The sequence below is a fragment of the Anas acuta genome, chromosome 6 (assembly GCF_963932015.1).
Source record: "Anas acuta chromosome 6, bAnaAcu1.1, whole genome shotgun sequence".
In the NCBI taxonomy this organism is placed as follows: Eukaryota; Metazoa; Chordata; class Aves; order Anseriformes; family Anatidae; genus Anas; species Anas acuta.
The window spans coordinates 7,463,169-7,489,503 of NC_088984.1; the positions used below are offsets into that span (position 1 = coordinate 7,463,169).

Here is a 26,335-nt window from a genome sequence, read left to right on the forward strand (position 1 = left end):
AAGTGACGCGCGAGGCGCTGAGGAGAAGCGGAAGCGGCGGCCGCAGGGCTCGGGCGGGTCCCCCGGTGCGCGCAGCGGAGCGGAGCTCGGCTCCCCCCGGCCCCGCCATGATCCTGCTGGAGGTCAACAACCGCATCGTGGAGGAGACCCTCACCCTCAAGTTCGACGGCGCCGCCGCCGGGTACGGCTCCGGGAAGCGGGAGAGGGGGGGGGTGGAAGGGGAGGGGCCCGGGGGAGGCCTCAGGGCCTGAGGGGGTGGGGGGGGGCTGGGGATGGGCCGGGGGAGGGGATGGGGGGGGCTGTAGGGGGGTTGTGAGAGGGGATTGGGGGCTGTGGGGGGGTATAGGGGGATTTAGGGGGTGTGAGGGGGGGATTGGGGGCTATGGGGGGGGATTGGGGGCTATGGGGAGCTGTAGGGGGGGATTTGGGGGCTGGGGGGGGGGGATTTGGGGGGGTATGGAGAGGATTTGGGGGGTATGGAGGGGATTGGGGGCTGTGGGGGGGTATAGGGGGATTTAGGGGGCGTGAGGGGGGTATAGAGGGCTATGGGGGGGATTGGGGGCTATGGGGAGCTATAGAGGGGGATTTGGGGGGTTTTGGGGGGTATGGAGGGGATCTGGGAGGTGTAGGGGGGATTGGGGGGCTGTGGGGGTGGGTATAGGGGGCTATGGGGGGGATTGGGAGTCTATGGAGGGGTATAGGGGGCTGTGGGGGGGTGGTTGGGGCGGTATGGGGGGATTGAGATGCTGTGGGGGGGGGATTGGGGGGCTGTGGGGTGGGTATAGGGGGCTATGGGGGGGATTAGGGGGCTATGGGAGTGGATATAGGGGGTTGTGGGGGGGATTGGGAGTCTATGGAGGGGTATAGGGAGCTGTAGGGGGGGTATAGGGGGCTGTGGGGGCGGTCACGGCTGCAGTGGGGAGGGGATGGGCAGGGCCCGGGGATGGGGAGGGGCTGCGGCGTTGAGGGAGTGAGGATGGGGCTGGAGTAGGGGTGAGGGGCAGGAAGGCGGCGGGTGGCTGAGCGCAGCCAGCAGCTGTCACCTGGGGGCGGGGAGCGGGTTCCTGTCGCACCCCTGGGTCAGCCCCAGCGTTGGGTTCACGGGGCTGGGGGTGTGCCGGTGTCGGGGCCGATTGTGGGGCACCTGCAGTGCTGCCCGGCTGCGCTGGGATCCGTGGGGTGGAGCCTGCCCTGGCTGCTCGGGGAAGGGACCCCCGGCCGGGCCCTTTTCAGTGCCACCTTTATCCTCGAGTCACTTCAGAAGCGCTCTGCTTTTTGCAGCCCTCTGACCGAGGCCATTTCCTCCGCACTCCCCCTCTCGCTCGGTTTCTCAGGTCTCTGGGGGTGCCGCTTCTTAAATTTAACCCTCTAACTTCTCGTTTTAAACCGACGTCTTGCAAAAACGTCTTTAAACCGTGGCCTGAAGCCGCTGCGAAAATACCTGCGGTTGGGAACTCGGTGCTGAAAGCTGCCGAGCTGGGGGAATACCTGGCTGCTCCGTGGGGCATCGGCTGAGCCTCTGCGGGTGTCGAGGGAGCAAACTGCTCCGCGGGCTGCAGGGCGGCTCGCTGCGCCTCGAGGAATTGCCTGGGAGCTGGAGGCACGCTCGGGTTTTCCCTTTGCTGAGAGAAACGGGGCGGGAGGAAGTGAGCTCTGCCAGCTTCGGGGTTTTCATCTTCGTGTCTTTTTTTTTTTTTTTTGCTAAGTGCACAGAGAGAAAAATAACAGCCCGGTTTAGGTGTGAAGTGCTGGTGACCGTCTTTGTAAATCTTCACCCCAATTTGCCCTCTGATTTAGCAGGGGAGGTGTGGCAGGGGGCTCGTTTCCATGGCTGTGGCTTTGCAGCCACACGTAGCTTGCCCTGAACTGCTGGTAAATTAATCATTTATCCCAAATCGTGCCTTAGTGCTTGCCCACCGTGCAGGAGAAAACAAATCTGCATGAACAGGGAGCAGGCAGGGCGTCATGCCCTGCAGCTCGGGTTCCCGTGAGGGGCCCGCTCCACGTCACCCCCGGGAGTGCTTCCCGAGTGCCTCCTGGGGGGCAGCGTGCAGGAATCGGGTGGAGGAGCTCGATTGTGGAGGAACGGTGTGGATAATTTTAGCCGTTGCTCATCATTTTTTTATTGGGGTGACCTTTCTGCAGCGAGAGCCTGCAGTCTGTCTCCGAATCTGGCTCGCTCTGCGTGTCGACTCCAGCGATCTGCGAGCTCTGCTCGGAGCTGGAAGCTCTCAGCTTTGACATATTCCTCACCCCCCACCCCCTTTTTTTTTTTTTCCTTCCCCTCCTATGGAGCAAAATATTAGAACATCTGCACGCCTGCAGCTTTTAAAATAATTGCCTTCTCCCTGTATTGGGTACAAGCCTTCATTGTGACGCGGGAGATGCTTCAGCCAGCTGGCCTGAGAGCGAGGCAGGGAAGTTTGGAAGTCAGCTGCGTGAAAATTGAGGCAATGCTGTCCCAGCAGAGCTTTGCTGTTGCTCCCGAGTGCCTGCTGCATCCCTCCGCGGGCACCCTGCGTGCTGGGATGTGCCGGGCAGAAGGCAGCGCTCAGAGCTGAGCTGCTGGGTCTCAAATTGCTGGGCTGCGAGGGCAGGGAGCCTCCCTGCCTCCCCCTGCACGAGACTGAAAGCTGAAAGCCATCCTGCGGCACGGCGTGGCCGCCGGGAGCTCTGCATGCGGCTCACGTGAGCGCTTCAGGCAGCCGCTGGATTTCCAGCGCCCGGGAGTTGCGCCCGGTTCCCCGCTTCTCCCCTACATCGCCCTTCTCACCGCCAGCCCCCGAGGCCGAGAGCTGAGCCGCGTGGAGAATCCGCCTTAAAAGAAGTTGCTTTGGTGATGAAACGAGTGGAAATGGGGCCGTGCCCGCTGGAGCTTTTGTGTGCAGAACAAAGGGTGGCGTGCAAAGCTCCTAACCTGCCTCGGGTTGAGATCTCAGCTTCTGAAATAACCTGACAAGTCATTTTCCCCTCTCCCTTGGTGCTGGCTGAGAGAGCAGGGCCTCATTGTCCTTCCTCAGCAAAATCATTCCGTTGCTCATTGTCTGCGAGGTGCTTCCCTCGCTCCTCAGGGCGAGATTTGTGTTTGGAGGGGCTGCCGAGAGCCAGGAGGTGACAGCTCCGCGTGTGTGGGGACTGGGCTTTGAGCGGTGTGACTCCCAGGAGACGGAGCCCAGCTTTAAGGATTCGTCCTCTTTAATATTCCCAGCTCTCGTGTGCCTGCCTGCGCTATCTTTAAAGCTTCCTACATGGGTTGCTTTTTTTATAAAAAAAATTTCTATTGCCATCCGCGCTGATTCCGGAGTCTGAGTGTGGTGCTCTAAAAGAGGAACGCGTCTGCGTCGCCTGACCGTGTGGGATCGCGGGGATTTTCTCCCATCTCTGCCTCGAGCAGTCCTCGGTGAGCAGCAGTTTAGATACAACTCAGGGGCATGGTTTTCATCTTCAGGGATGCAGCACCACGGACGGAGCCTCTCCGGTCTCCCAACAAAAAGGGATGCTGCTTTTCGCAGCTAATGACTCTCAGAAAGCAGCACCGCCTCCTCCCTTCCACTTAGGATCCCTGCTCGGGGGATGATTCCTCCCTTTCTGCCCACGTAAAGCATAGCTGACCCCGTGCACAGCCTGGGATTGGTGCTGCTCGGTGCCTCGGTCTCTGCGTTGCCTGCTGATTTGAGCACGTTGTGGTCATTCGGGGCTTCCAGGAATGAGACTGCTTGCAGAAAAGCACTTGGAAGAACAATGCTTTCTGCTGAGCAGGGGAAAAAAACATAAAAGCCTCTCTGGGATAACCGAAAGAAGGTAAATAGGGAGTTGTTGCTTCCTTGGTGGTGCTCCACGGTGTGCCTGGTACCCAGCGGGACACTTGTGCAGGGCGAGTTTTGGCAAAAAAACTCTCACGGGCAAACTGGCAAATACCCTTTGTGAAGGGGTTATTAAATCCGCGTATCTAAACACAAACGGCATGTGAGATGCTTCTGGTGCTGCTCTGAGATCCTAAAGAAGGCACTGGTAGCAGTGACTTCTTTACTGGAGGGATTGCTCAGCTGTTACATCCCTCCCATAACCTGGTATCCCGAGAACTTGCAGAAAACCTGTCCCCGAAAGTGTCCCCTAACTAACTTGAAATCTGCAGCCTGTGATCTCCAAATCTATTAAACTCCAAATAACAGCGATCTCTGCCAGCTTCGAGGCCTGTTTTATACCGTCTCTGGTAAGACTGGTTCTGATAGGAATGGGGAGAGAGCTGAGGTTTCTTGTCAAAGGTTACCTGCTACCCGACCAGCAGGAACTAGAAGGCTTTTCAGAGCTGCTTGGGAGAAATGCAGTACTGGAAATTAATCCTCTTTTCTTCACAGCTTGGAGGCTGCTGTTTGATTTCTCATTTACCTCCTTTGTTTTCTGTTCTTTCCAGAAATAAACCAGAGGCAGTAGAAGTAACATTTGCAGGTAAGCGCTGAGTTCTCCTTACCCTTCTTTTTTTTTTGTGGCCTGCCTGTGGTTCTCCTGGTGCACCCAAATTCACCCAGCACTGCTGGCAGAGGGAAGGGCAGCGCCAGGACAGGCTGTGACCACCCAGAGCTGTGTGTTGCAGGTGCCAAGCCTCCTGTAGGCTGCCCCGTGTTTTCTCTATATGTCCACGTTCCCTGGGGCTTAGCCCCCAGGGGTGATTTTGGCAGTCACAGCGCTTGGTGTGAGCGCTGACTGGCTTTTACCTCACCTGTTCTCCAGCCCCAGACATGGTGCTGTTTGCTGTTAGGCCTCCAGGGTTGTTAGAAAGCTGGCTTGGGGTGCCAGGCGAGATGAATTCAGAGTCTGAAGCTTCCTCTCTGGGATGAGAAGCACCGAGGAAGCACAAGTGCTCACCAGCAGCCGATGTCTCACTTCTGTTACCAGGAATTTGTGCGAGCTGCGGGGCTCCGCGGCCAAGCGGAGCGTGCTGGGTGCCCGGAGGGCTGCCTTGCCCCCTCCTGCCCTCGCTGCTCCTTCTGCAGCGAAGTGGAAGCTCAGCAGGCAGTGCCTGAGCTGTCTTTGCTCTGCTGATGGCTTTTTTTTTCTCCCCCAGGCTGCAGCTGTGGCCTGGTGGGCACATCAGTCACTTGCTGTGCTTAGCATCCAGCCGGCTCCCATCCCCACGCGTTTGTGTCCCTGTGCGCTGAACGCGAGCAGATTTGCCGGGGATGCTGAGTGGCACCAGGCTGGATCTTGTGATCTGTGCTGGACATGTCAAAGCTGTTCCAGCCCTTTGAACAATAACAGTGTGATGTTCCCGAGTGAGGAGTTTCTCGTGGTGTATCTGTGAGGACAGGAAATGTCACTCCATGGAATTCCTAGAACGCACAGGGAAAGAGTTCCCCAGAAATAGGAAACGGTCCCTCTCAAGTTCCTTGCATTTTTCTCTCTTGCTTCACAGACTTCGATGGAGTCCTTTACCATATTTCAAACCCCAACGGAGATAAGACAAAAGTGATGGTCAGTATTTCTCTGAAATTCTACAAAGAACTCCAGGAACATGGTGCTGACGAGGTGAGTGAGCATCTCCGGACATCCAGTGCCTTGACCCTACAGACATTTCATCAGCACAGGCAGTGTCCTTGGGATGTTGTTAGGGTCTGACTGGTAGAGAAGTGTCTGGATTTGTCTGTACTTCCACCTTGTGCTGACGCTCCTGTGCCAAACAGGAGTCCCGCTTTGCTAGAAGACAAAGCACGCTCCCATTCTCCTGGGAATAAGCAGTCATCTTTTCTGACCCCACAGCCTGAAAGGCAAAAAAGGCATCACTAACTCCGAAAGCCCTTCCAAAGGAGTGCGAGGCCTGGCAGAAGCAGTTTCCCTGGCAGATGTTCTAGTGCAGGAAGGCAGCAAGACAACTCCAGAGTCCCGTGGTGCTGCTCGTCTGACTCTAACCACACTTGATGGGCTCCAGCCGTGTGTGCAGACCTTGCTCTGCAGACGGCCTGCTTCCCTTTTTGCTGCTGCTGTGTGAAGGAGCAGGTTCAGTTCCTGTTGAGTGGGCTCGGGCTGCGGAGGGCCATTTATGGTAGAAAGAAGGAGCCTTTCTGAGCCGTGGTTGGGTCGCGAGGCAGGAAGTGTGACTCAGTTCCTGAGTCAATTTTCAAATCTCCTCCCGTTAGCAAATGGGGTGCACCCTGCAGGTTTTTGCCACTGGGTGTCTGTCCGTGGAGGGAAACAAGGAAACCAGTTTGGGAATTATTGAGTCGGGCAAGAAACAGGAGGTTTGAGCCCAAAATGAATCCCTGCAGGATGCAACAAAGCCTCTTTGCCCCTGGCTGCTGTGCTCAGGCCCTGGTGCCATGCTGGCAGTGAGCGCAGCTGCCAGCCGACTTGTCAAGCTCTGAGAGGAAGATGGGATCTCTGCAGGACTGCCTTGGGAGTGCTGACTAAATAGAAGTTGCATTTTTAAACCGCTGTTTAACAAACTGCTTCTCTCCGTGCTTCCCTGGAGAAGACGGAGCTTGTTTCTGCACTTCCTCCACTCGGTCTTTGGTGAAACCCCGCTGGGAAGCCAAAGTGGGGTTCCTGCTAAGGCAGAGCATCTCCCCGGGCTGCTGCAGGCAGGCTTTCTGCTGAGAGGAGGTTTTTGGCATGCAGAGAGCCCGTGCATCCTCTTTGCGTGGTGCTGGTGGGTGTCAGCCCAGGAGGGCCAGTTCTGCCACAGCGTCGTTTTGTGCTTCTCTGCGAAATGCCTCCTGTTCCCGGCCCCCTCACTGCCACGGAGCCGTGGCTCAGCTGAAAATTGCCATTGATATAAAATTCAGCAGCGATTATGCTCGAAGAAAGGTTTGTGCTGTGCCGTGGGCGGCTCTGCTGCTGGGAGGCATCCAAGCCGCCTGGCAGTCTCCTCTCCATCCCCATCTGTCCCACGGAATGGGCTGAGGCCAGGCAGGCGATCGCTCGGCCACGCTGCACCTGACCTCATCTCTGAGCGTGCAAGGAGAGCACCAGGGCGTGCTTTGCAAGGTTTTCTGCATCCTAAGCCCCTGGGGGCTGCCCTCAGGATGGGAGGGGGGTTGTAGCCCTCAGAGCTGCCATGCCGAGCTCTGCTGACCGTTCTTTGAAGCCACGAGGCGTGAGGAAGGGGGATTCTTGTCCACAGAAATTCAAAACTAGCAAGAACTTGAAAAAGTTCTGGTTTTGACTCCTGCCCTGCAGCTTGTTCCCTGCCAGCGGGGTTCAGGGAGAAGGAGGAGGCAATACAACAAGAAGCCGGTGACTTAGCTGTTTGGCCATGCTCCGTTCGACCAGGGGAGGCAGCTGCCTGTAATTTGGTGTTTCTAAATGCAGACCAAACAAGGGCTAGGCAGTGCAGGAGGGAACAACTCAGCCTGTGCTTTCAATGTTTTTGGAAAAAAATCATCATTTTTTTTGTGGTGGGGGAAAAAAAAAGTCTAAATTTCAAACTTCTGAAAAAAGCCCTGTCCATTTCTTTCCTAGGTATTGAAGAAAGTCTATGGGAGCTACTTGGTAACTCCTGAATCAGGTAACCCTGCTGTAATATTTACACCGTGTGCGCGTGCAGCTCCAAAGTGACTCAGGTCACCTCGGAAACGCTCAGATGGAGGCTGCGCTTCCAGAGCCCGGTGTCTGCGTCTCTGTGCAGCGAATGGCAACTCGAAGGGTGCCTGATGCACGTCAGGGCTGAAGCAGCTCGCGGCACAAGCTGTAACGCTCAGTGCAGCCCTCCCCCGGGAAGCCGCTGTTCCTCACGGCTGGGTCTTTGTTCTTCACAGAGACGCTTTGTGAGGCACAGGAAAACCATGGTTACCTGTGACAGCTTCTCTTCCTACTCACTGCACAAACTGCACAAAACGCAGCCCGCACGTGTGGCTGGGAGCTGGGGAAGGAGCCCTGGGGATGTTACCGTGGCCACGTGCTCACTGGGAACGGCTCCTGGCAGCAGGGGGGTGGGAAGTGGTCGCCCCCGGGGCTTTTGGAAGGCCTCAAAGCAAAGGTGGGACAGGTGGTGGCGGGGTGCTTGGGCTGTAGGTGTCTCTTTGCAGAAAACGTGTGCCTGGCTGCATTAGGGCCCTGAGATGCTGAAGGTTGGTGTCTGGCCCTCCCCAGGTTACAACGTCTCCTTGCTCTACGACCTGGAGAACCTCCCAGCAGACAAGGATGCTATCGTGCACCAAGCCGGCATGTTGAAGCGCAACTGTTTTGCTTCGGTCTTTGAGAAATATTTCAAATTCCAAGAAGAGGGCAAAGAAGGAGAGAAAAGAGCCGTCATCCACTACAGGGACGATGAGACAATGTAAGTGCTCGAGGAGTGGAGGCAGACCGCTGTCAGTGTACTTCCCTCCTCTGCTCAGAGCTGTAGGATGTGGTGGAAAGTCAGGAAATGCTGTTGCTCTGTGCTTTGCCGTGGTAATAAGGGCCTGTCCTAGGCTGTGAGGAGCCTAGGAGGGTACTGCTCACCCCTCAGGCTGCAGAGACGTTATACAAGAGCTCTGTTAGCAGGAGCGCTTGTGGCTGCATGCAGGAAAGGAATCAGCCACTCCCAACAGAAATGTTTTGCTCCATGTAAATACAACCTTGGGAGGGGAAATTTCCAGCAGGCGGGCCCGTGAGCGTTTGTTGCATCTACCTGAGCTCATCACGCAGCTGCCTCCTCGTCTGGTGGTAGCTCCAGCAGCTCTGTTCACAGCCGGGTTCTCCTTTCTCCCCCCCCTGCAGGTACGTGGAGGCAAAAAAGGACCGCGTCACGGTTGTGTTCAGCACGGTATTTAAGGATGATGACGACGTGGTGATTGGGAAGGTGTTCATGCAGGTATGGGAACGGGCATCATGGAGAAAGGGTCTGGGGTTCGAGCTTTTCCCCTCCTGCCTGCTGACAGGCCTGTGGGCAGCGAGATACTGGCCCAGTTTGCTGGATACCAGTTCACCTGCGCTGAAGATCATTGCGACAGGGTGTGTTGTGATGGCAGCAGTGGGTATCTTATCTCACGGCTTTGCTGTCTGTGTGTTTAGCTGTGGGCAGGGCTCTGGTTTTGAGCTGTTCCCCACCAGCATTGCCCACAGCCTGCAATTGAGCTTTATAGGCCAGCAGGGAGGTGTGAAGTGAACAAAACGGGGTTTGTGAGGCTCCTGGGGAGAGGGCAAGGCTTCAAGGGAGTGGCTGTCCCAGAGTCTGCGTGTCCCAAGTTCTTGGTTTTCACTACAGCAAATCCTGTTCCTGCCTGGCCACAAGAGTTTCCACTCTGAGTCACGCTGGCTCCTTCCCTCCAGTTATTGCTCTTGCGTAACACCCAGCTGCTTATCTGGGCTCTCATGGAGAAAAATCTGGCCATTAACCAACCAGTGAAGCCATCCCCTCTGGTATCAGCAGGCAGAAGTGCAAGCTAAGCGTTCCTGAAGGAAACCCCAGTGAACTACTTGGCTCTGTAACAGGAGCACGGGTCCTCCTGCCCTTCCTGGGGCACGCTGTGCTGAGAAGGGAGGAGAGGAGAGGCCAAGGGTTGCTGGGGGGTGTGTGGCAGTGAGGCAGAGAGGGGGAAATTGAGCTGCCTCAGGACAGGAGATGGGGTCTGGACTTTCCCAGCCCCGTTTAGAGACGGTCCTGCAATGCAGAGCTGGCTCATTCCATGTGAAACGAGTGTTTGCTGCTTCCTGAGAGGTTCCCTAGTGGGAAAAGATCTCCCTGCCTGGAGGCGTCGTTTCAGGGCTTAGAGAAGAGCTGGGAGGAGCAGGCTTCGTGCACAATTTCCAAACCCCATAGGTGCCTTTTCCTGCCCAGTGAAGCCACCTGGTGGGAGATGCTTTCTCCAATGGCAGGGAAAGCTGGGAAACCTCTGCCCGGTTACCCTGCGGCAGAGAGGAGCCCCATTTGCTTTCCTGGTGTGCCACAGTGGGAATCACCCGATTTTTGTCATCTTCAGGAGTTCAAGGAGGGTCGCCGGGCCAGTCACACAGCCCCACAGGTGCTCTTCAGCCACAGGGAGCCACCCTTGGAGCTGAAAGACACCGACGCAGCCGTCGGCGACAATATTGGCTACATCACCTTCGGTAAGCGGGCAGTGAGCCACACGCTGTCGGGACCGAGTGGAATTTGGTGTGAGAGCGTGGAAACCAGAGGCTTCTTTCCCATGGGTAGTGGCTGTATCTGTGGCTGCTCCAGCTGCAGCCAGCTGTGCAGTGCTGGCCCGGCAGCAGTCACTGGCAGGAGCAGGGCTGAGGAGCCCCTGTTTGAAGGGAGAGAAACTGGGGGATCCTGGCTGGAGCTGCTGGGAGGTCTCAGGCCGGCGTGGCTGCGGTTTGGAGCGCAGACCAAAGGTCCTTCAGCCCTTGGATGTGGGGCACGGCCCCGAGGTAGCAGTCACAGACACAGCTCCCTGCGGTGGCGTCACCTCTGGGCACTCGGCCTGGCCTCCAGCTGTGTCCGGGCTGCTGCGAGAGAGCCTTGGGCACATGACAGCGGGTGGGAAAGCGCTGCTAAGCCCTGTGTTTAAAATCACAAGTGGTGCTTAATCCTGCTTACGCAGCGCGCTAACGGGCTCTTTGTAGGGAGCAAAGCAGGCAAACAGGGCAGCAAGTCCCAAAGCCTGCAGCACCGGAGGAGCCTGAAGCCCTTTGGTAGCTCTGGGAGGGGATAACGGGGTCGGGAGGGGATAACGGGGTCAGGAGGGGGTAACGGGGTCGTGTGGCTGTTTTTCTTTCAGTGCTGTTCCCCCGTCACACCAACGCTGCTGCCAGAGACAACACCATAAACCTGATCCACACGTTCCGGGACTACCTGCACTATCACATCAAGTGCTCAAAGGTACCGAGGGGATGCGGCCAGGGGGGTGAAAGGGGAGGTTTGAGCTGTGGTTAGCTGAAAGACTCAAAATCGAAAACCTCAGCTGTGAGGACAGGATCCTGAAGCGTCCCCGCGTTGTTTCTGCAGGCCTATATTCACACGCGCATGAGGGCAAAAACATCGGATTTCCTCAAGGTGCTGAACCGTGCCCGTCCAGACGCAGAGAAGAAAGAAATGAAAACAATCACGTGAGTGGAAAACGGGGGCAGGGGGGGTGCTGTGGGCAGCTGGGGGCTGGAGCAGATTCCTCCTGCCTGTGGCCAGCAGCTCAGCGGGGCTAGGAGCGTTCCCATGGGGCTTGTTCTGCACTCGGTGCCATATAAAACACCCCTGAGCCCTGAACTGCCCCTACCTGTGTCTCTGAGAGCTCAGGGCAAGCATCTGCTGGCCAAAAAGCTGCCCTGGAGCTCAGCAGCCAGCCAGAGGCAGCCCACTGACCTCTCTCCGCATCCATCCTTGCAGGGGGAAGACGTTCACAACCCGTTAACAGCCGGGGCACGGAGGCTGCTGTGGAGGATGAAGGTTGGGGCACTTGCTACCCGATAATCGTAGCTTTTAATGTTGCACCTCTGTGGGCTCATAAGGAATTCAAGCAATCGGGGTCTGTTTGTACGACAGTTTGGGGAGTAATCTGCAGAAACGAGCTGTGCTTGCGAGGACTCGATCGTTCCAAGAAACAAACCTTAATTCCAGTTTGATTGACTTAAATTTCTTTTCTTTTTTTTTTTAATTTTTTTTTTGTTCTTTTCAAGCTGTTTCGCTTTGCAATATGTTACCGGAAATAAGTTGCAGTATTTCTTAGGAAAATAATGCAATATTAACTTGTTTTCTTCTGAGTATTTGAGTTCCAAAACTCCTGTATCTGAAGAAATACTGTTGGGGTTCATTAATAAAGGAGATCTTTCTATCTTAAGGAGCTGGGGGCTTTTGGCTTGTCAATGCGTGTGGAAAGACAAGCACGGGGGGGGAGTTAGAGCTAACCATGGGGAAATTACCGTGTCCTGGAGCTTCCCTCCTCCCTCACTCCGTAGCCCCTCTCTCTTCTCCTGCCAGGAAGGGGTTTGGGGCTCTGCCTCCATCCCGACCCCAATAAAACCAGCTGCTGCAACCACATCGAGTCCTGGTCCTCAGGAACCCCAAAGGAAGCCCAGGAAGCAAATTCCTGAAGCTCCTGGGGCTGGGGGAGGCTGCAGCCCCAGCTCCTCTCCCTCCCCAGCAAGCAGAGCAGGAGGGGGGTCGAGTTAAGTGAAATAATTTATATAATTAAAGACATTTTCATACAAAACCCCAACCCCAGCCCGCAGGGAGCGAGGGCGGAGCGGGGCAGGCTGGAAAATTACAAAGCAGAGGCTGGAGGAGGAAGAGGAGGAGGAGGGAGCCCCTCGCCCCTGTCCCGCTGTACACGGGGCGCCCTCCTCCCGCCACGGCCCTAGCGGTCGGGGCGCTGCACGCAGAAGACTTTGGCTTGGTGGTCACCGGAGGTCGTCACCACAACGGAGGCATCCCTGGGGGGGAGACAGGGCTCAGAGGGGGCTGGGGGCTTTTGGGTTCTCAGCACCCAACCTCCCAGGGGTTCCCAAAGGTCAGGGAGAGATCCCTGAGGAAAAAGGGGCCCCCCGGGGGTTCCCCGCTCACTTGTTGATGGCGAAGTCGAGGATTTCGGCCGAGTGCCCCCGGTACTCGCTGATCAGCTTCCCCGTGCGGGCGTCCCAGAGCCGCACGGCCCCGTCCAGGCTGCAGGTGTACACCACGGCCGAGCTCTCCTCCCACAGCAACTGCACGATCCCTGACTGCGGCACGGGAGCAGGGAGGCAGCGGGGTCAGCGTCCCCGTGCCCCCACAAGCAGAGAGGAGACGGCCTCAGGCACATCCCCTGCGGGCACAGCAGCTGCCTCAGGGGAAACCCGAGGGCCAAGGGAGAAGCACAAAGCAGGAACCAGCCCTCAGCCAGCCAGGAAAGCCCCTGGGCTCTACGAGAAAGTCGCAGACCCCGAAAAAGGGTGTAGGGCAGTACCTCGTGTTGGCATTTGTGCCTCAGGGTCTGCGTGGAGAGGTCGTAGATAGCCAGCGTGCCGTCCAGGTAGCCCACAGCAGCCAGCGGCATCCTGCAGAAGGGGAGCAGGCGTTACGGGGAGCTGGGGGAGGCCCCACAGAGCCCTGAGGTGACAAGGGACGACCAAACCACACTCACACGTTGCAGAAGCCCAGCGACTCCACCGAGTTGGCCTCGGCCTCCTCACCCTCACCAGCGGGGGCCTTGGGGGCCGCGCTCTCCATCCTGAAGACGCACACCACCTGCGGGAGGGGAGACACCCCCGTGAGCCCCCCCAGCAGCCTCCAGCCCCCCCAGCAGGCTGGAGGCGGGGGTTTTGCTGGCCAGGCTCGCCTCCTGCTGGCCACCCGTGGCCACCGCAGGCTGCTTTTGGCTAGCAGAAGCCCCCCCAGCCCCATGGGCTCACCTTGCCCGTGGCGGAGTTGACCAGCTTGGCGTGGCAGTCCACGGAGCCCGTCAGGATCAAGCTGCCGTCCTGGTTGCTGGCCACGCACGTCAAGGGGTCCTGGTGGCCATCCTGGCCTGTTGCGGGCGAGGAGGAGAGGCGTGGGCAGCGGGGTGCCGCCTCCTCGCCACGCCGCAGGTGATTAATTCCCTCCCTACCTTTCAGCACGTGCAGCGAGGTTCCCTGCTTCAGATCCCAGATGCGCATGGTGCCGTCCTCGTACCCCACCACGGCTCGTTTCCCTAAGGCCAGGCAGAACGGGGGCACTGAGCCAGAGCTGGGGCACCCCTCCCTTCCCCACAGCACCCCGGGGTGCCCCAGCTTTGGCAGAACACGGAGGCAGCAGCGCCAACAGCACCCCGCGGCCAGAACCGGTGACATTTCCCTCCCCGAATGTCCCCACGCCTCACCGTCAGGCAGGATCCTGCCGCACGTGGCCGGGCACGCCGGGCCCTGGAAGGTTTTGCAGTCCCCGCCGGGGATTTTCCACATCCAGGAGTTGCCGTCGGCCGTGCCCGCCAGGAGGACGTGGGCCTGGGGGTGCCACTCCATCCACTGCGCGGAGAGGGGAGGGGCAGTGTCACGAGGTGGCGGCCCCCAGGAGGAGGGGAAGGAGCCCCACGTCCCCCCCCTGCCAACCTTTTAGCTCACCTCCAGGTCCCCCACCTCGAAGGACCAGACTTCTTCCTTGGCGTCCACCCGCCACACTTTGATGAGCCCGGACATGTCGCCCGTGGCCACGAACACGGAGTCGTGGCTGAAGCCGGCGCAGGTGACCGAGTCCTTGTGCCCTAAGGGTGGCAGGGGGCAGAAGGTGCTAGAGGGGACGTGGCTGCTGGCTCGGCCAGCCCCGAGCAGGGGGTGCCCCCGTGCTCCTCACCTGTGCACTCGAACAGCAGCTCCCCGTCGCTCAGGCGCCACACGAAGGCTTTGTCGTCCTCCCCGCCCGTCACTGCCAGCGTGTTGGTTTTGGGGTCGAGGCTCACGCAGAAGACAGAAGCTTCAGGGAAGAGCAGAGCGACAGGGGGGGGGCTGCAGGGCAGGCTGGTGGGGCCCCCCCACGCCTCCTCCCTTCAGGGGAAGCCAGGAGGAGGCCGGCAGCTCCCCGGCAGCCCCCGCTCACCCGAGTGCAGCGTGAAGGTGACCTCGCTGTCGTCCTGCGCCTCCATGCCATCCGTGCCCCCCCCCTCCTCTTCATCGTCATTGTCCTCCTCCGTCTCCCACGCCGGGCCGTCGGGCTCCTCGTCCTCGAAGTCCACGTCCTCCATCTCGTCGGCCAGGTCATCTGCGGGGACGGGGGGGGCTCAGTGCATGGCATGGCATGGCACAGCCGGGAACCTGCCCGGGGGACCACATGGGGACGGGGACAGGGACTGGGAGGGCTGAGAGGGACCGGGGTGGGCCGAGAGGGACTGGGGGGGACCTGACAGGGTCTGGGAGGGGGCTGAGAGGGATCGAGGGGGACTGGGGGGAACCTGAAAGGGACTGGAGGGTGCTCGAGAGGGGACCGAGAGGGATTGGGGGGCCTGAGAGTGCCTGGGGGGGGGCCGAGAGGAACCGGAGGAGACCTGAAAGGGACTGGGGGGGGGGGGGGAGAGGGCCCGGGGGGTGCTCGAGAGGGCCCGGGGGGGGGGTCCGGAGGGGACTGAGAGGGATTGGGGGGGTCCTGACAGGGCCTGGGGGGGGGCCAAGAGGGACTGAGGGGGACTTGGGGGGACCTGAGAGGGACCGGGGGGGACCTGAAAGGGACTGGGGGTGGCCGGGGGTCCTGACAGGGCCGGGGGGCGCCGAGAGAGACCGGGGGGTGCTCGAGAGGGCCCGGGGAGGGCCTGGGGGACCCGGGGGGGTCCTGACAGGGCCCGGGGGGGGCCTGACAGGGCCTGGGGGTCCCGGGGCCCGCCCGGTGCCGCCGTCCCCGATGCCCCGCGGCGGTGTCGGTGCCGGTGCCGGTTCCTCACCGGGTCCGGGCGGGCCGAGCTCCAGCACCTCGATGATCTCCTCGTCGCCGTGGAAGCCCAGCGCGCCCGGCCCCTCGGCGGGCTCCATGCCGGCTGCGCCCCGCTTCCGCTTCCGCTTCCTGCCCCCTCCCCGTCACTTCCTGTCGGTGCCGCGCGGGGCACTCTGGGACTTGTAGTCCCCGCGGGGGGGGGCGCGCTGCGGCTCCCGGCATGCAGCGGGGCGGGCCCCACACCCGGCATGGCGGCGGCGCGAGGCGGCCTGCGCGGTACCGGGGGGACGGGGGGGGCAGGAGGGGACTGGGGGGGGACACGGGGACAGCGGGGGGGGGGCGAGAGGGGCGGGGAGGGGCGGGGGGGGCGCGAGAGGGGGCGGGGCGGGGAGGCCACGCCCCTTGAGGCCTTGGCCACGCCCCCTGAGGCGTTGACCACGCCCACTGGGTTTTGACCACGCCCGCTTTGTGCATAGGCCACGCCCCCTCGGGTTGGGCGCATTTGATTGGCTCGGGCACGCCTTCATTTGCATGGCCACGCCCCCTATTTGCATGGCAACGTCTTCATTTGCATGCCCACGCCCCCTTTGGCTTGACCACGCCTCCTATTGGCTTGGACGCTCGTTCATTTGCATGGCCACGCCCCCCTTTTGGCTTGGCCACGCCCCCGGCGCGGGGCTGGGGTCGCGCCCCGGGACCGGCCCCGGGCGCCCCCCCCGTGCCCCCCCCCGACCCCCTCCGTCCCCGCAGGGCTCCTGGCAGCGGCCACCGGGGGGCTCCGGGGGGGGCTGCCCCCATCCAGGGCACTGCCCCCAACCCGGGGCTGCCACCGACCCCCACCGGGACCCCCCCCGAGACCACCGGCCCCCCCCCCGCGACCCCCGCGCCCCCTCCCCGAGGGCGTGGAGTACATCCCCACGCGGAAAAAGGGCAAGAACCCCATGAAGCCCGTGGGGGTGGCATGGTGAGTGGGGTTTTGGGGCGAAAACCCCCTTTTTAGGGGTCCCGGTGCCCTCCCGGTGACCCCCCCGGTGCTGTCCTGGTGTCCCGGGGGGGTCCCCACGCTGTGTCCCCCCCCCCCCCCCCCTTTTTTTTTTTCCTTTTCTCTCCTATAGGGCCATCGGGCTGCCGTGCGGGATCGTGCTGTTCCTGCTGGTGAAGCGGGAGGTGGACCGGAGCCGCCTGCAGCAGCTGCGCGCCCGCCAGCACATGCAGCGAGCCACCGAGGGCCACTACGAGTCCGAGCGCTACCGCAGGGCGTAGCCGGGGACCCCCCCCCAAAAAAAAAACAAAAAAAATCAAAAAACCCCCCAAAAAACCCCAAACCCCAAAAGGATGGAGGAGTTTGGGGCACGCCGGTGGAAAATTAAAGTGGTTTTATTCAGGTTTATAACTCCGCGCGCCCCCCACCCCGCGGCACATCGCGGCACCGGGGGGGGGCCCACGGTAAGGCACTGAGTGGGGGAAGCCCCCCCCCAGGCTTAGCCTTAGGGCGGGGGTCCCCAAGCGTTTTGGGGCCGGCACTGGCTTCAGAGCATATTTACAAGCGGATGCGCCCCCCCCATAATGAAGGGAACCAGCCCCAATTTGCGCCCCCCCCCTGCACCCACAGCGCCCAACCTGGGCGCACCGGGAGCCCCGGGGCTGGTGGCTCCCGGGGGGGCTGGCGGGGAGGGGAGCAGGTTGGGCAAGAAGGGGGGGGGAAAAGAAGCATTTTGGGGTCTGGGGGGGGGGATTTTGGGGCGGGGGGGGGCTTAATCCCGGCCCACGATCTGCAGCAGGAAGGTGAAGATGTAGATGATGTCGGTGTAGATGGTGAGGGCGCCGTAGATGTACTCCTCGGGGCTCAGCGTGTTCTTCCTGTTGCCCAGCACCAGCTGCGTGTCGTAGGCCAGGAACTGGGGGGGGGGAAATAATAGAGGAGGGGGGGGGCACGGGGATGGGGTCAGGCAGTGGTGCCGGTGCGCCCCCCCCCCAAACACCCCACACCCCAGCCAAGGCTCACCAAGGTGAAGGCGATGGCCCCGATGGCCGCGTAGAGCATGTGGAGCCAGGGGACCTGCGTGGGGACACGGGGACGTGATGGGGACACGGGGGGGGGCGCACGGCACCCCACAGCCCCCCCGCAACCCCCCCCAAAAACTCACGTATTTGAAGGAGAGGACGATGGCGGTGACGATGCCCGTCACCATCACCACGATGCCCAGCACGCAGAAGAGCCCCGGGCACGACGTGAAGTCAACCTGGGGGGGGTTAAAAGGTTTAAAAGCATCACGGGGGGGTCCCACGGTGTCCCCGACCCCCCCGCGGGGTGCGTCCCCCCCCCACACACCTTGGTCTGGAAGCAGAAGACGGTGACGATGATGGCCACGATGGCGGTGATGAGCATGGCGATGAGGACGGCGTTGGTGCGGTACATGCTGCGGGCACGGGGGGGGCACCGAGCTCACCCCAACGTCAGGGGGGTGTCCCCGCCCCCCCTTGTCCCCCCCCCAAAAAAAAAAAACAAAAAAAAAACACCCAGGGAGTACCTGGCGATGGTCCCCGTCATGAGCCCCATGGCCAGCGTCTGCGGGACACAAGGGGGGGGCTCAGCAATGACATGGGGGGGGCACACGGGACTCCCCGCTGTGTCACCACCCTCCCCCCCACGAGCCCCCCACTCACAAAGATGCTCAGCAGGATGATGTTCCACGGGAAGCGCCTCCTGGGGACGATAACGGGGGCAGCGGTGAGCCCCCCGCCCGCACCCACGGCCCCACAAACCCCCCACAAACCCCCCCACGTCCCTACAAGCCCCCCACATCCCCATATGTCCCCTCCCACCTCCCTTAGCCTCCCTCACAGGGGCTGGCCCCAAACCCACACCAGGACCCATACCCTAAACACCCCATCCCTCAATACCCAGAGGACCCCCCCCACACCCCAAAACTGTCCCATTTTATTTTTGGGGTCCCCAGCGCTCACCGGGGTCCCTGGCAGCAGGCCAGCACCAGGTAGGTGACCAGGAAGACGGCGCTGCGGAGAGAAAAGGAGAGGGTCGAGCTCAGCGCCCCCCCCCCCCAAAAAAAAAAAAAAAAAAAAGGCAGTGGGGTCATCGGGGAGGGGGGGGGGGGCCACTTGGGGACCCCATACTCACTACGAGGCGTAGTAGATGGCCACGTTCCTCTGCACGAAGGAGCGCACGGGCGAGCTGCAGGGCAGCAGGGACGAGCATTAAGTGCTGTGCGCCCCCCCCCAAAAAAAAAATACCCCCCGAGACCCCCCCAGTAGCTCACACGAAGGTGAAGACGGCGATGATCCCCACGGTCACCAGCAGCTGCACCGAGATGATGGCGTAGACCTGCGGGAGATTTTGGGGAGGGGGTCAGCACCCGGCTACGGTGACCCCCCCTCCCCAAAAAATTTAAAAAAAGGGGGTGGCCCCACACTTGCCTTGCGGATGAAGGTGTGCCGGACCTTTTTGTCGTCCCAATCGGCCGCCTGGAACGGGGAGCTGCCCCCCATGCCCTCTCCGTAGCCGTCACCTGCCCGAGGGGGGGGGACACCTCGGTGACACCCCATGTGGCAGCAGGACCCCCCCCCCACGGACACCCCATTCCCGGGATAGGGTGCTCAGAGCACCTGGGAGACCCCCAGCACCGAGACACCCCCATAACCCACCCCCCCACCCCAAAATTAAGGGTCCCCCGCTTACCAAACCGCATGGGCATGGTGGGCATCCCCGGCTGGGGGTACCCCCCCGGTGCCGCGTACCCCCCCGGTGCCGCGTACCCCCCAGGTTGTGGGTACCCCCCCCCGTAGTGGGGGGGCTGGGGGTAAGCCCCCGGCGGCGGGGGGTACAGCGGGTTCTTGTCGTCGTACGGGGGGGGCGCGTTGGGCTGCGCCATGCCGGCTCCTCGCGGGCACCTGTGGGGTGGGGAGGGAAAAATGGGGACGTCACCAAGAAACCGCCCTTTAATAGGGCTGGGAATCACGGCGGTGGCCCCGATGGCACCATGGGGTCAGGGGGAGCCCCGGGGCCGTCCCCGTCACCGTCCCCATCCCACATTCCCGCGCCCTGAGTCCCCGGTGCCCGCGTCAGGGCAGGGCACGGCCGCGCTGACTCAGGTGGCGCTGGGGACGTGACCTCCAGGGCCACCCCCTAGGACTATGGGGTGCCCCATGGGGACGTGCCAGCCCCCGTTAGGGCACCAGTGCCACCCCCGAAGGGGACAAGGGGACGGGCACTGAGCCAGCTGGGCTCAAGGCCAGCAGCACGGCCCCAAACAAGGAGGAGGAAGAGGAGGAGGAGGAGGAAGGCAGAACCTCCAAGGCCAGGAAAACAAAAGCGGGGCCAGGAGGCGCCGCCAGGCCCCCACCCTGACCCCGTCCGTGCCAGCGGTGACGTGAGGCTGGGGAGGGCAGGACGGGAACGGGGAGGGGCGCAGGGGGCGAGCACCCGGTGCCCATGGCCGTGTCCGTGCGTCCTTCGGGGCGGGGGCGGCCGCGGCGTCATTTTTGCCACCGCGCTGACGGCGCTGCCGAAAATAACCCGGCCACGTGGTGACCCCACACTTTTGCTTTCGCTGCCCGGCAGCTTCCCCAAAAGCTGCTGGCACCTCTTGACCAACACCCCCGTACCCCGTAGTGCCCCCCCACCCAGGTTCCCCCTCCGGTCCCCCCTTGGCCAGGACGGATGCAGGAGCTTGAAACGGGGCCAAAACCTCCAAATTGAGCCCGGCCCAGGAAAAAAACCCGAAGCAGAGGTGAGGGAACCAGCCCAACGGGTCCCGGCCGCACCCAGGCGCACGCAAACCCCTCCACGTCCCGCCCAACCCCATAACCACCCCCCCGGCAGCCCCACGGCGTGGCACGCCTGCGTCCCCGGGGCCACCCCAAATCAGCAGCGGGGTCACCGCCCCGTGCCCTTTGCCACAGGGTCCGGCCCCGCTGCCCCTTTTCCTCTTCCCCTGGAACGCCACCAAGACCCCGGTGCCCACGGATGGGGCCGTGCGGGGCACCGTGACTCAGCACCGATAAGCGGGGGGGGGGATTTGGGCCCCCTATGGGGGATTTGGGCCCCCCGCCCCGCTCCCCACAGCACCCACCCGGCTCAAGGCCCTGCCACCAGCTCAGCGGGGTGCCCTGTAGGGTGTGGGGAGCAGGGGCTCCAGGTGGGGTCCCCACGTCCCCATAACTGCCCCGGGCTCTGGAAGGGCTCTGCCTTCCCAGTAGAGCCTGGAAACTGGTACCAGTTTGTCACCGCACGGCGTGGCACGGCTGGGGTCACTGTGCCACACACACCCGGGCTCGCCACCCCCACCCAGCTCACCCCACACACGTCTGTAGGGTCTCAGCACCGCGGCTGCCCCTCTCTGCCCCCGCACAGCCCCGTCCCGGGGGTGCCAGGCGCGTGGGACACTTGTCACCTCCTGTCCCCACACCGTGGGGACCCGTGCGCCCCTGCGCTCCCCGGCACCCCGCAGTGCCCGGCCTCACCCCATAAGGCCACTTCCTGATGGGGACCCCAAGGGACACCCCGCACAGTGCCCAGGAGGCCACCGAGGTGTCCCAGCGGTGTCCCCAGCCTGGCTCACCCCAAACCTCACCCCGTTCCCCCCACGCTGTCCCCGAGACCCCGCTGTCCCCGCTGTCCCCATGGTGCCAAGCGGGCACACGCAGCAGGACTTTACCCCTAGCTATTGGGATCCACAGGTTGCCTCGCAACGGGGTGGCAGCCCTATTCCCACGGGGTTGGTGCCACCGCGGGGACACCTTGGCGTGGGGTCCCCAAATAGGGCCGTGACCCCCTGGGGACAACGGGATGGGGGGCACACAGGGACGCCCCCCCCCAGTCCCGAGCCCCCCAGGTTCCCCCCCATCCGCTCCGGGAGGCGCAGAGGAAGGCGCCAGCCTGGGGCCACACCTCGCAGGGCCAAATCCCAAATCCCAAATCCCAAATCCCATAGGAGTGGCGCGTTCCTGTGGCTCAGGGAGGGGACCCCCCCGCCACCGCCCTGCCACCCCCCCCCGGGATATCCGGTGCCGTGCTGGGACCCCCCCCCGCCCCCCCAGCGCTGGGATCCCCGGGGGGCGAGCGGGGTTAACGGGGTGGGGGCAGCTTGGCACCGGGGGGGGGGACCCCAAATTGCGCTGGGACAGCCGGGGGGCTCCGCCCAAGCCTTGGGGGGGGGCTCCGTGCCCCTTCCCCCGCTCCCCCCCGGTACCGGCGGTGTGGGACGGGGCTGGGGAGGGGGTGTCCCGGGGGGGGGGGGTCCCGAAGGGGGGGTCCCGGCGCTCCCCTACCTGCTGCGCGCTGCTCCGCCGGGCTGGGGCCGCTCCGCCGGGACCGGGACGGGGCGGGGCGGGGGCGGTCACTGCGTGGCCCCCCCCACCCCCCCCAAACCGGGACCCGCCCCGGGGCCCCCCCCGGCTCCTCTGCGCTCCTCTGCGCTCCCCCTGGCGGCGGCGCTCGGTGCCCGGTGCCCGGGGCGGGGGGGGCACCGCGGGGACCCCCCGGGGGGCTGAGGACGGGGACACTGCAGGGAAACGGGGGGCGCGGGGGGGACACCGGGGGGAACCCCCTGTCTGGGCTGTGACGTCACAAAGGGGACCCCCCCCCCCCCCCCGCCGTGCGTCATTCCCAAAGGGGCGCGCGGAGCCGGCAGGGGGCGCGCGGGGCTGGCGGGAAAAACGCAGCGGGGGGGTGGCGCGCCGCTCTCTGATTGGCTGCCGGGGGGGCGTGGCGCGCCCGAGGGGGCGTGGCTTGAGCGGAGGGGGCGTGGCCTCGGGAATGGCGGGGGCGCGCTGCCGGGGAGCGGCGGAGGGGACCGGCACCGGGACCGGGACCGCGGTTGGGGTCGGGGTGTGCGGGTTGGGGGCGGCCGCTTGGCTCAGCCCCGCCCTGCGCCGCTTCGCAGCCGTGCTCATGGCCCTGGCCGGGCCGCTGCTGTTCCGCCTGGGGTGAGTGAGGGGGACCGGCACCGGGCACCGGGCACCGGAGGGGGGGGGAGCCGCGAGGGGAGGTGTTGGTGCCGGTACCGGTGCCGGTGCCGCTCAGCCCCGGGGGTGTCACAGCCCTGGGGGTGTCACAGCCCCGCTCCGTGCCCCTCCAACCCTCCGGTAGCCCCCCTCCCCCGGTAACCCCCCCGCCGGGCTCCGGTGGGGCTGAGCCCTCCCTGCCCCCCCCCCTCTCCCCAGCTCCCGGAGAGCCCCGGTCGCCGCCCAGGGGCAGCGGGGGGGCGAGGGCACGGCTGCAGCCGCCTTTGTTCTGCCTCCGGCCGAGGGAGCGCCGAGCCCGCCCCCCGCCGTCCCGGAGCCCTCCTGCGGCCCCCCCCCGGGGCCCTCCCCAGCCTCCGGGCTCGGGGCGCAGCCCCCCGGGGTAAGGGGGCGAGGGGAGGCTCCGTGCCCCCGGTTGTGGGGTTGGGACCCGGCCCCTTTCCCCGTGTCCCAGGGTGGTGATGGGCACCTTTGGCCACCGCCGGTTGTCCCCCGGCTGGGTTCGTTAGAATCGTTAATGATGCAATCGCTAATTGCACCTGCCCTGCTAATTGCACCTCGCTCTCTCCTGCCCCATTTCCTTGGGATGGGGTACGAGGCTCCGTGCCTCTCCTGCTAGGGGTGCTTGCTGCTCGCCAGGGGATTTTGGGGAGCCCAGCGGAGAGGCAGCGGCCCCGGTGTGCAGGACGCACTCATCCTGCTGCCACCACGGGGCAGAAACGGCCTTGGGGTCACAGGGACCGACCTGACCCCAAGGTTTCACCTTTCCCCGCTGCCCCTGCCCGGGCCGTGAGGTGGTGGCCGGTGACCGAGCGAGGGGGACTTTGTGCCCGGGGAGGTGGCCTTGGGCTGGGGACGGAGCCTGGCGCAACCCCGAGCATGGCACATCCTTTGTGGCCCCAATCCCTGTCCCCAACCCCAAAGCTGCCCTATAAACGGGGTGTCCAGGCACCCTTGGGGCAGTGTCTGTGGTCGCTGCCACCGCAGCATCTTTCGCTTCCCTTTTTTCCAGCCCCACTGCTCTGCCTTCCCCACGGGGCACCCCGCACTTTTCCCCGGTGGCACCGTGGGGTCAGCCTCAGGCAGGGGGGGGGGACAGCGGGGGACACTGGGTGGCTGGGGATAATGCTGGGAGGCTGCAGCTGGGTGCTGCGATAACCCCCCCGCCCCGTGCGCCCCCCCCTGATAACGGGGGTGGGAAGCAGCAGGAGCGCATCGGGGACCCCCCCGGTGCTCTCCAAAAGCGGCCGTGCTCTGAGCGCTTCCCAAACAGGCTGGGGGCCGGGTGGGCTCCCCATGGAGGGGGGGGGCTCACCGGGTGTCCCCCCCCCAACCCCCCCAGGTACAGGCTGTACGCCCGCACGCGGCTCGGCTTCCTCTTCCACCAGTGGCAGGTGAAGAAGGCTCGCGAGCGCTTCCCCCACGGCCACTCCGTGACCCAGCCCCTGGTCTTCCGCGGTGAGTTACGACCCCGACCCCAATTCGGGGCTGGTTTTTGGGGAGGGGGGATGCTCGGCCTCGCCCCCCCTTTTTTCCCTAGATAGGGGCTTTGCCGTGATGTCTCTCTGTCCGCCCGGCCCTCCCAGGGATGAAAATCGTTCCCATCCCCGTGCTGGCCAACAACTACAGCTACCTGGTCATCGACACGGGCTCCCGCCGCGCCGCCGTGGTCGACCCCTCCGACCCCGTGGCCGTGCAGGTGAGACCCCCCCCAAACCAGCCATGGGGTTTGGGTGTCCTCGGGGAGGGGGCTCTCTGGCTTTTTGGGGTCGGAGAGGGGGCGAATCCAGCCCTAACCCGCAGTCCTCGGCGCACGGGGAGGGGTGAGGGGGTTTGGGGTGCGTGGAGGTGCCCCCCCAAAATGTTTCCCCCAAATCTTTGCCCTGCCAGGCTGTCATCGAGGAGGAGGGGGTGACGCTGGAGGCCATCCTCTGCACCCACAAGCACTGGTAAGGGCGAAGGGGGGGTCAAGGGGGGGTTCTCCGTGCGCCAAAAGGGTGCTGGGGGACCCTTTGGGGTGGGGTGGGGACCCCCAAGCAGAGGGTTTTGGGGGGCTCGGGGGGGGGCAAGCAGTGGTGCCCAGGGGCACGGGGTTTGCTGCTGGGGGTGCCCCCACACCTACCCCACGTGGGGGGGGGCACCGACCTCTGTGCCCGCAGGGACCACAGCGGGGGGAACGCGGAGCTGCGCCAGCGGCACGGCGCCTGCAAGGTGTACGGCAGCGCCCTCGACGCCATCCCCGAGCTCACCAAGTAAGTCCCGACCCCATACCTGCACCCGTCACCCCCCCACAGTGCCCGTCACCCCCCCACAGTGCCCGTGACCCCCCCACCAACACGACACCCCCCCCACCGCACCCCACAGATCCATCCGGTGCGCACCGGTCCCTGCCCCACCTCCCTCGCACCCGTTCCCAAAGGCTGGGGATGCCCTGGGGGGGGCGTTTCGGGGTGCTGGGCATTTTGGGGTGCCCTGACGGTGCCCCCCCCCGGCTGGCACAGCCCCCTCGGTGACAAGGAGAAGGTGACAGTGGGCTGCCTGACCTTCGAGGCGCTGGCGACACCCGGCCACACGGTGGGCCACACGGCGTTCGTGCTGGACGCGGGGCCTTTTGGGGGCCCCCCCTGCCTCTTCTCCGGGGACCTGCTCTTCCTCGCCGGCTGCGGTGAGTGCAGCCCCCTGGCAAAGCGCAAAATCAGCCAGGATTTGGGCTGGGGAGGGGGAACAGTGGGGTTTTTGTTTTTTTTTTGGGGGGGGGGGGCCGCCCTGGTGATGTGCAGGCGCAAATGGGTCCAGGCAGGCTGTTCGAGGGCTCCCCCGAAACCATGCTGGCCTCGCTGGATGCGGCCGTGAGCTTGGGAGAGGAAACCCTGCTATGGCCCGGTGAGCGTCACCCCCCCCAAAATCCCCTCCCGCACCCCTAAACCGCCCGTTCCCATCGTTGGGAGGCCGGGGGGGCGATGCTGAAGGTGCCCCCCCCAGGGCACGAGTACGCCCTGGAGTGCCTGAGCTTCGCCAGCCTGCTGGAGCCCGACAACCCCGCGCTGGTGCAGAAGCTGCTGTGGGTGACAAAGCAATGGCGGGAGAAGAGGAGCACGGTGAGCACCGAGGGGGGGGGCACCCCTTGACCCCCCCACATCCCCTCCTTATCCCTCGGTGCCTCCCCCACCCCCCAAATTCCGCTCGCCGGGGGCTGCGCCGTGCGCTTGGGGTGATCGGAGAGGGGGTGCTCGGTGCTGAGCGCATCCCCCCCACCCTTTTTTATTTTATTTTTTTTAATTTTTTTTTTGTGTCCCCCCCCCTCCGCAGTGCCCCTCCACGCTGGGCGAGGAGCAGAGCTACAACCCCTTCCTGCGCACCCACTGCCGGGAGCTGCACGAGGCCCTGGGGCTGCGGCGGGGCAGCGGGGAGCCCCCCGACGCCTTCCGAGCCCGCGTCCTCAAGGAGCTGCGCAGGCACAAGGACCTCTACAAACCCACCTGGGGTGCCCCCCCCCCGGGATTTGGGGACTCCCCCCTCGCCGCCAGGACTGTGCCTTTGATGCTGTGAATTTCCCCTCCTGTTTGGGGGAGAGGATGGAGCCCCCCCCTGTGCCACCCCATAAATGTGTGCCCCATAAGCGGACTCTCCCCCCCCATTTCTCCGCGCCTTGGGGTCACCTGGGAGCACCTCAATCCCCTTCCTGGGGGGTCACAGCCCCCCCCCCCCAGTGCTGGCACTGTAGGGACAGCACCAAGGGCTTTTTTTTCCCCTATTTCCCCCCCCCCTTTTTTTTCTGGGAGTCCCCAATTATCAGCGCACCAGCTCAGGGCCCCCCCCTCCCCATTCCCCAGGCACCCCCCCAGCGCCGTGCGCCCCCCTTTTTGGGGTGGGGGGGGCTGGGAGGGACCCCAAACACACACTGGCATTGGGGGCACGGTGCTGGGGACAGGACGGACACCCCGTAACCCTATAAATAAAACCCCGGATCCGATTTGTACCCGCTCAGCCCCCCCCTCTGTGTTTGGGGGGGGGACGGGGACGGGGGTCTCCATCCCAAAATTTCTATGGGATCGCTGCCCCTTTAAGAGGCAGGGCCGGGGGGTTGCCATA

At 63.5% G+C, this 26,335-nt stretch overlaps 4 protein-coding genes across 5 annotated transcripts; 2 read left to right on the plus strand and 2 right to left on the minus strand.

The window, feature by feature from the left end:
* ARPC2 (actin related protein 2/3 complex subunit 2) lies at positions 1-11,729 on the plus strand. Its single transcript, XM_068687196.1, has 10 exons — positions 1-181; positions 4,415-4,449; positions 5,414-5,526; positions 7,456-7,501; positions 8,086-8,272; positions 8,695-8,788; positions 9,897-10,023; positions 10,677-10,777; positions 10,904-11,004; positions 11,279-11,729. The coding sequence occupies exons 1-10, from the start codon at positions 108-110 to the stop codon at positions 11,301-11,303; spliced, it is 903 nt and encodes a 300-aa protein (XP_068543297.1). The 5' UTR covers positions 1-107; the 3' UTR covers positions 11,304-11,729.
* Positions 11,525-15,432, minus strand: AAMP (angio associated migratory cell protein). Its single transcript, XM_068687191.1, has 11 exons — positions 15,273-15,432; positions 14,438-14,599; positions 14,195-14,314; positions 13,966-14,105; positions 13,725-13,869; positions 13,473-13,556; positions 13,276-13,391; positions 13,008-13,111; positions 12,831-12,921; positions 12,452-12,606; positions 11,525-12,321 (listed from the first exon to the last, which is right to left on the minus strand). The coding sequence occupies exons 1-11, from the start codon at positions 15,358-15,360 to the stop codon at positions 12,246-12,248; spliced, it is 1,281 nt and encodes a 426-aa protein (XP_068543292.1). The 5' UTR covers positions 15,361-15,432; the 3' UTR covers positions 11,525-12,245.
* On the plus strand, positions 15,404-26,290 carry PNKD (PNKD metallo-beta-lactamase domain containing). 2 transcript variants are annotated; one of them, XM_068687193.1, is made up of 10 exons: positions 15,404-15,538; positions 16,013-16,226; positions 23,586-23,701; positions 23,830-23,942; positions 24,134-24,192; positions 24,403-24,495; positions 24,745-24,908; positions 25,040-25,126; positions 25,226-25,341; positions 25,553-26,290. In XM_068687193.1, the coding sequence occupies exons 1-10, from the start codon at positions 15,511-15,513 to the stop codon at positions 25,790-25,792; spliced, it is 1,230 nt and encodes a 409-aa protein (XP_068543294.1). In that variant the 5' UTR covers positions 15,404-15,510; the 3' UTR covers positions 25,793-26,290. The 2 variants fall into 2 exon arrangements, with proteins under 2 accessions (XP_068543294.1, XP_068543293.1); XM_068687192.1 differs by lacking the exons at positions 15,404-15,538; positions 16,013-16,226 and adding an exon at positions 21,852-22,207.
* TMBIM1 (transmembrane BAX inhibitor motif containing 1) lies at positions 16,624-21,695 on the minus strand. Its single transcript, XM_068687195.1, has 12 exons — positions 21,551-21,695; positions 18,960-19,171; positions 18,698-18,789; positions 18,541-18,605; positions 18,402-18,455; positions 18,230-18,280; positions 17,930-17,969; positions 17,794-17,831; positions 17,595-17,682; positions 17,410-17,505; positions 17,268-17,321; positions 16,624-17,160 (listed from the first exon to the last, which is right to left on the minus strand). Exons 2-12 carry the CDS (start codon positions 19,150-19,152, stop codon positions 17,017-17,019), a joined length of 915 nt encoding a protein of 304 aa, XP_068543296.1. The 5' UTR covers positions 19,153-19,171; positions 21,551-21,695; the 3' UTR covers positions 16,624-17,016.
* Positions 26,291-26,335: the final 45 nt, after the last annotated feature.

Bases quoted from the DNA above. Each gene is read 5' to 3' on its own strand.
- ARPC2 (XM_068687196.1), top strand. From the start codon at position 108: ATGATCCTGCTGGAGGTCAACAACCGCATCGTGGAGGAGACCCTCACC. The intron at 10,024-10,676 runs GTAAGCGGGCAG...TTTTTCTTTCAG, and splicing joins TATTGGCTACATCACCTTCG to TGCTGTTCCCCCGTCACACC. The intron at 11,005-11,278 runs GTGAGTGGAAAA...CCATCCTTGCAG, and splicing joins AAAGAAATGAAAACAATCAC to GGGGAAGACGTTCACAACCC.
- AAMP (XM_068687191.1), bottom strand. From the start codon at position 15,360: ATGGAGCCCGCCGAGGGGCCGGGCGCGCTGGGCTTCCACGGCGACGAG. The intron at 13,392-13,472 runs GTAGGGAGGGAA...CGCCCGCAACAG, and splicing joins CTCGCTGCACGTGCTGAAAG to GCCAGGATGGCCACCAGGAC. The intron at 12,922-13,007 runs GTGAGTGTGGTT...CCCCTTCTGCAG, and splicing joins TCGCTGGGCTTCTGCAACGT to GATGCCGCTGGCTGCTGTGG.
- PNKD (XM_068687193.1), top strand. From the start codon at position 15,511: ATGGCGGCGGCGCGAGGCGGCCTGCGCG. The intron at 23,943-24,133 runs GTGAGACCCCCC...TTGCCCTGCCAG, and splicing joins CCGACCCCGTGGCCGTGCAG to GCTGTCATCGAGGAGGAGGG. The intron at 24,496-24,744 runs GTAAGTCCCGAC...CGGCTGGCACAG, and splicing joins GCCATCCCCGAGCTCACCAA to CCCCCTCGGTGACAAGGAGA.
- TMBIM1 (XM_068687195.1), bottom strand. From the start codon at position 19,152: ATGGCGCAGCCCAACGCGCCCCCCCCGTACGACGACAAGAACCCGCTG. The intron at 17,506-17,594 runs GTGTGTGGGGGG...AACCCCCCCCAG, and splicing joins TCTTCTGCTTCCAGACCAAG to GTTGACTTCACGTCGTGCCC. The intron at 17,322-17,409 runs GTGAGTTTTTGG...GTCCCCACGCAG, and splicing joins TCGTCCTCTCCTTCAAATAC to GTCCCCTGGCTCCACATGCT.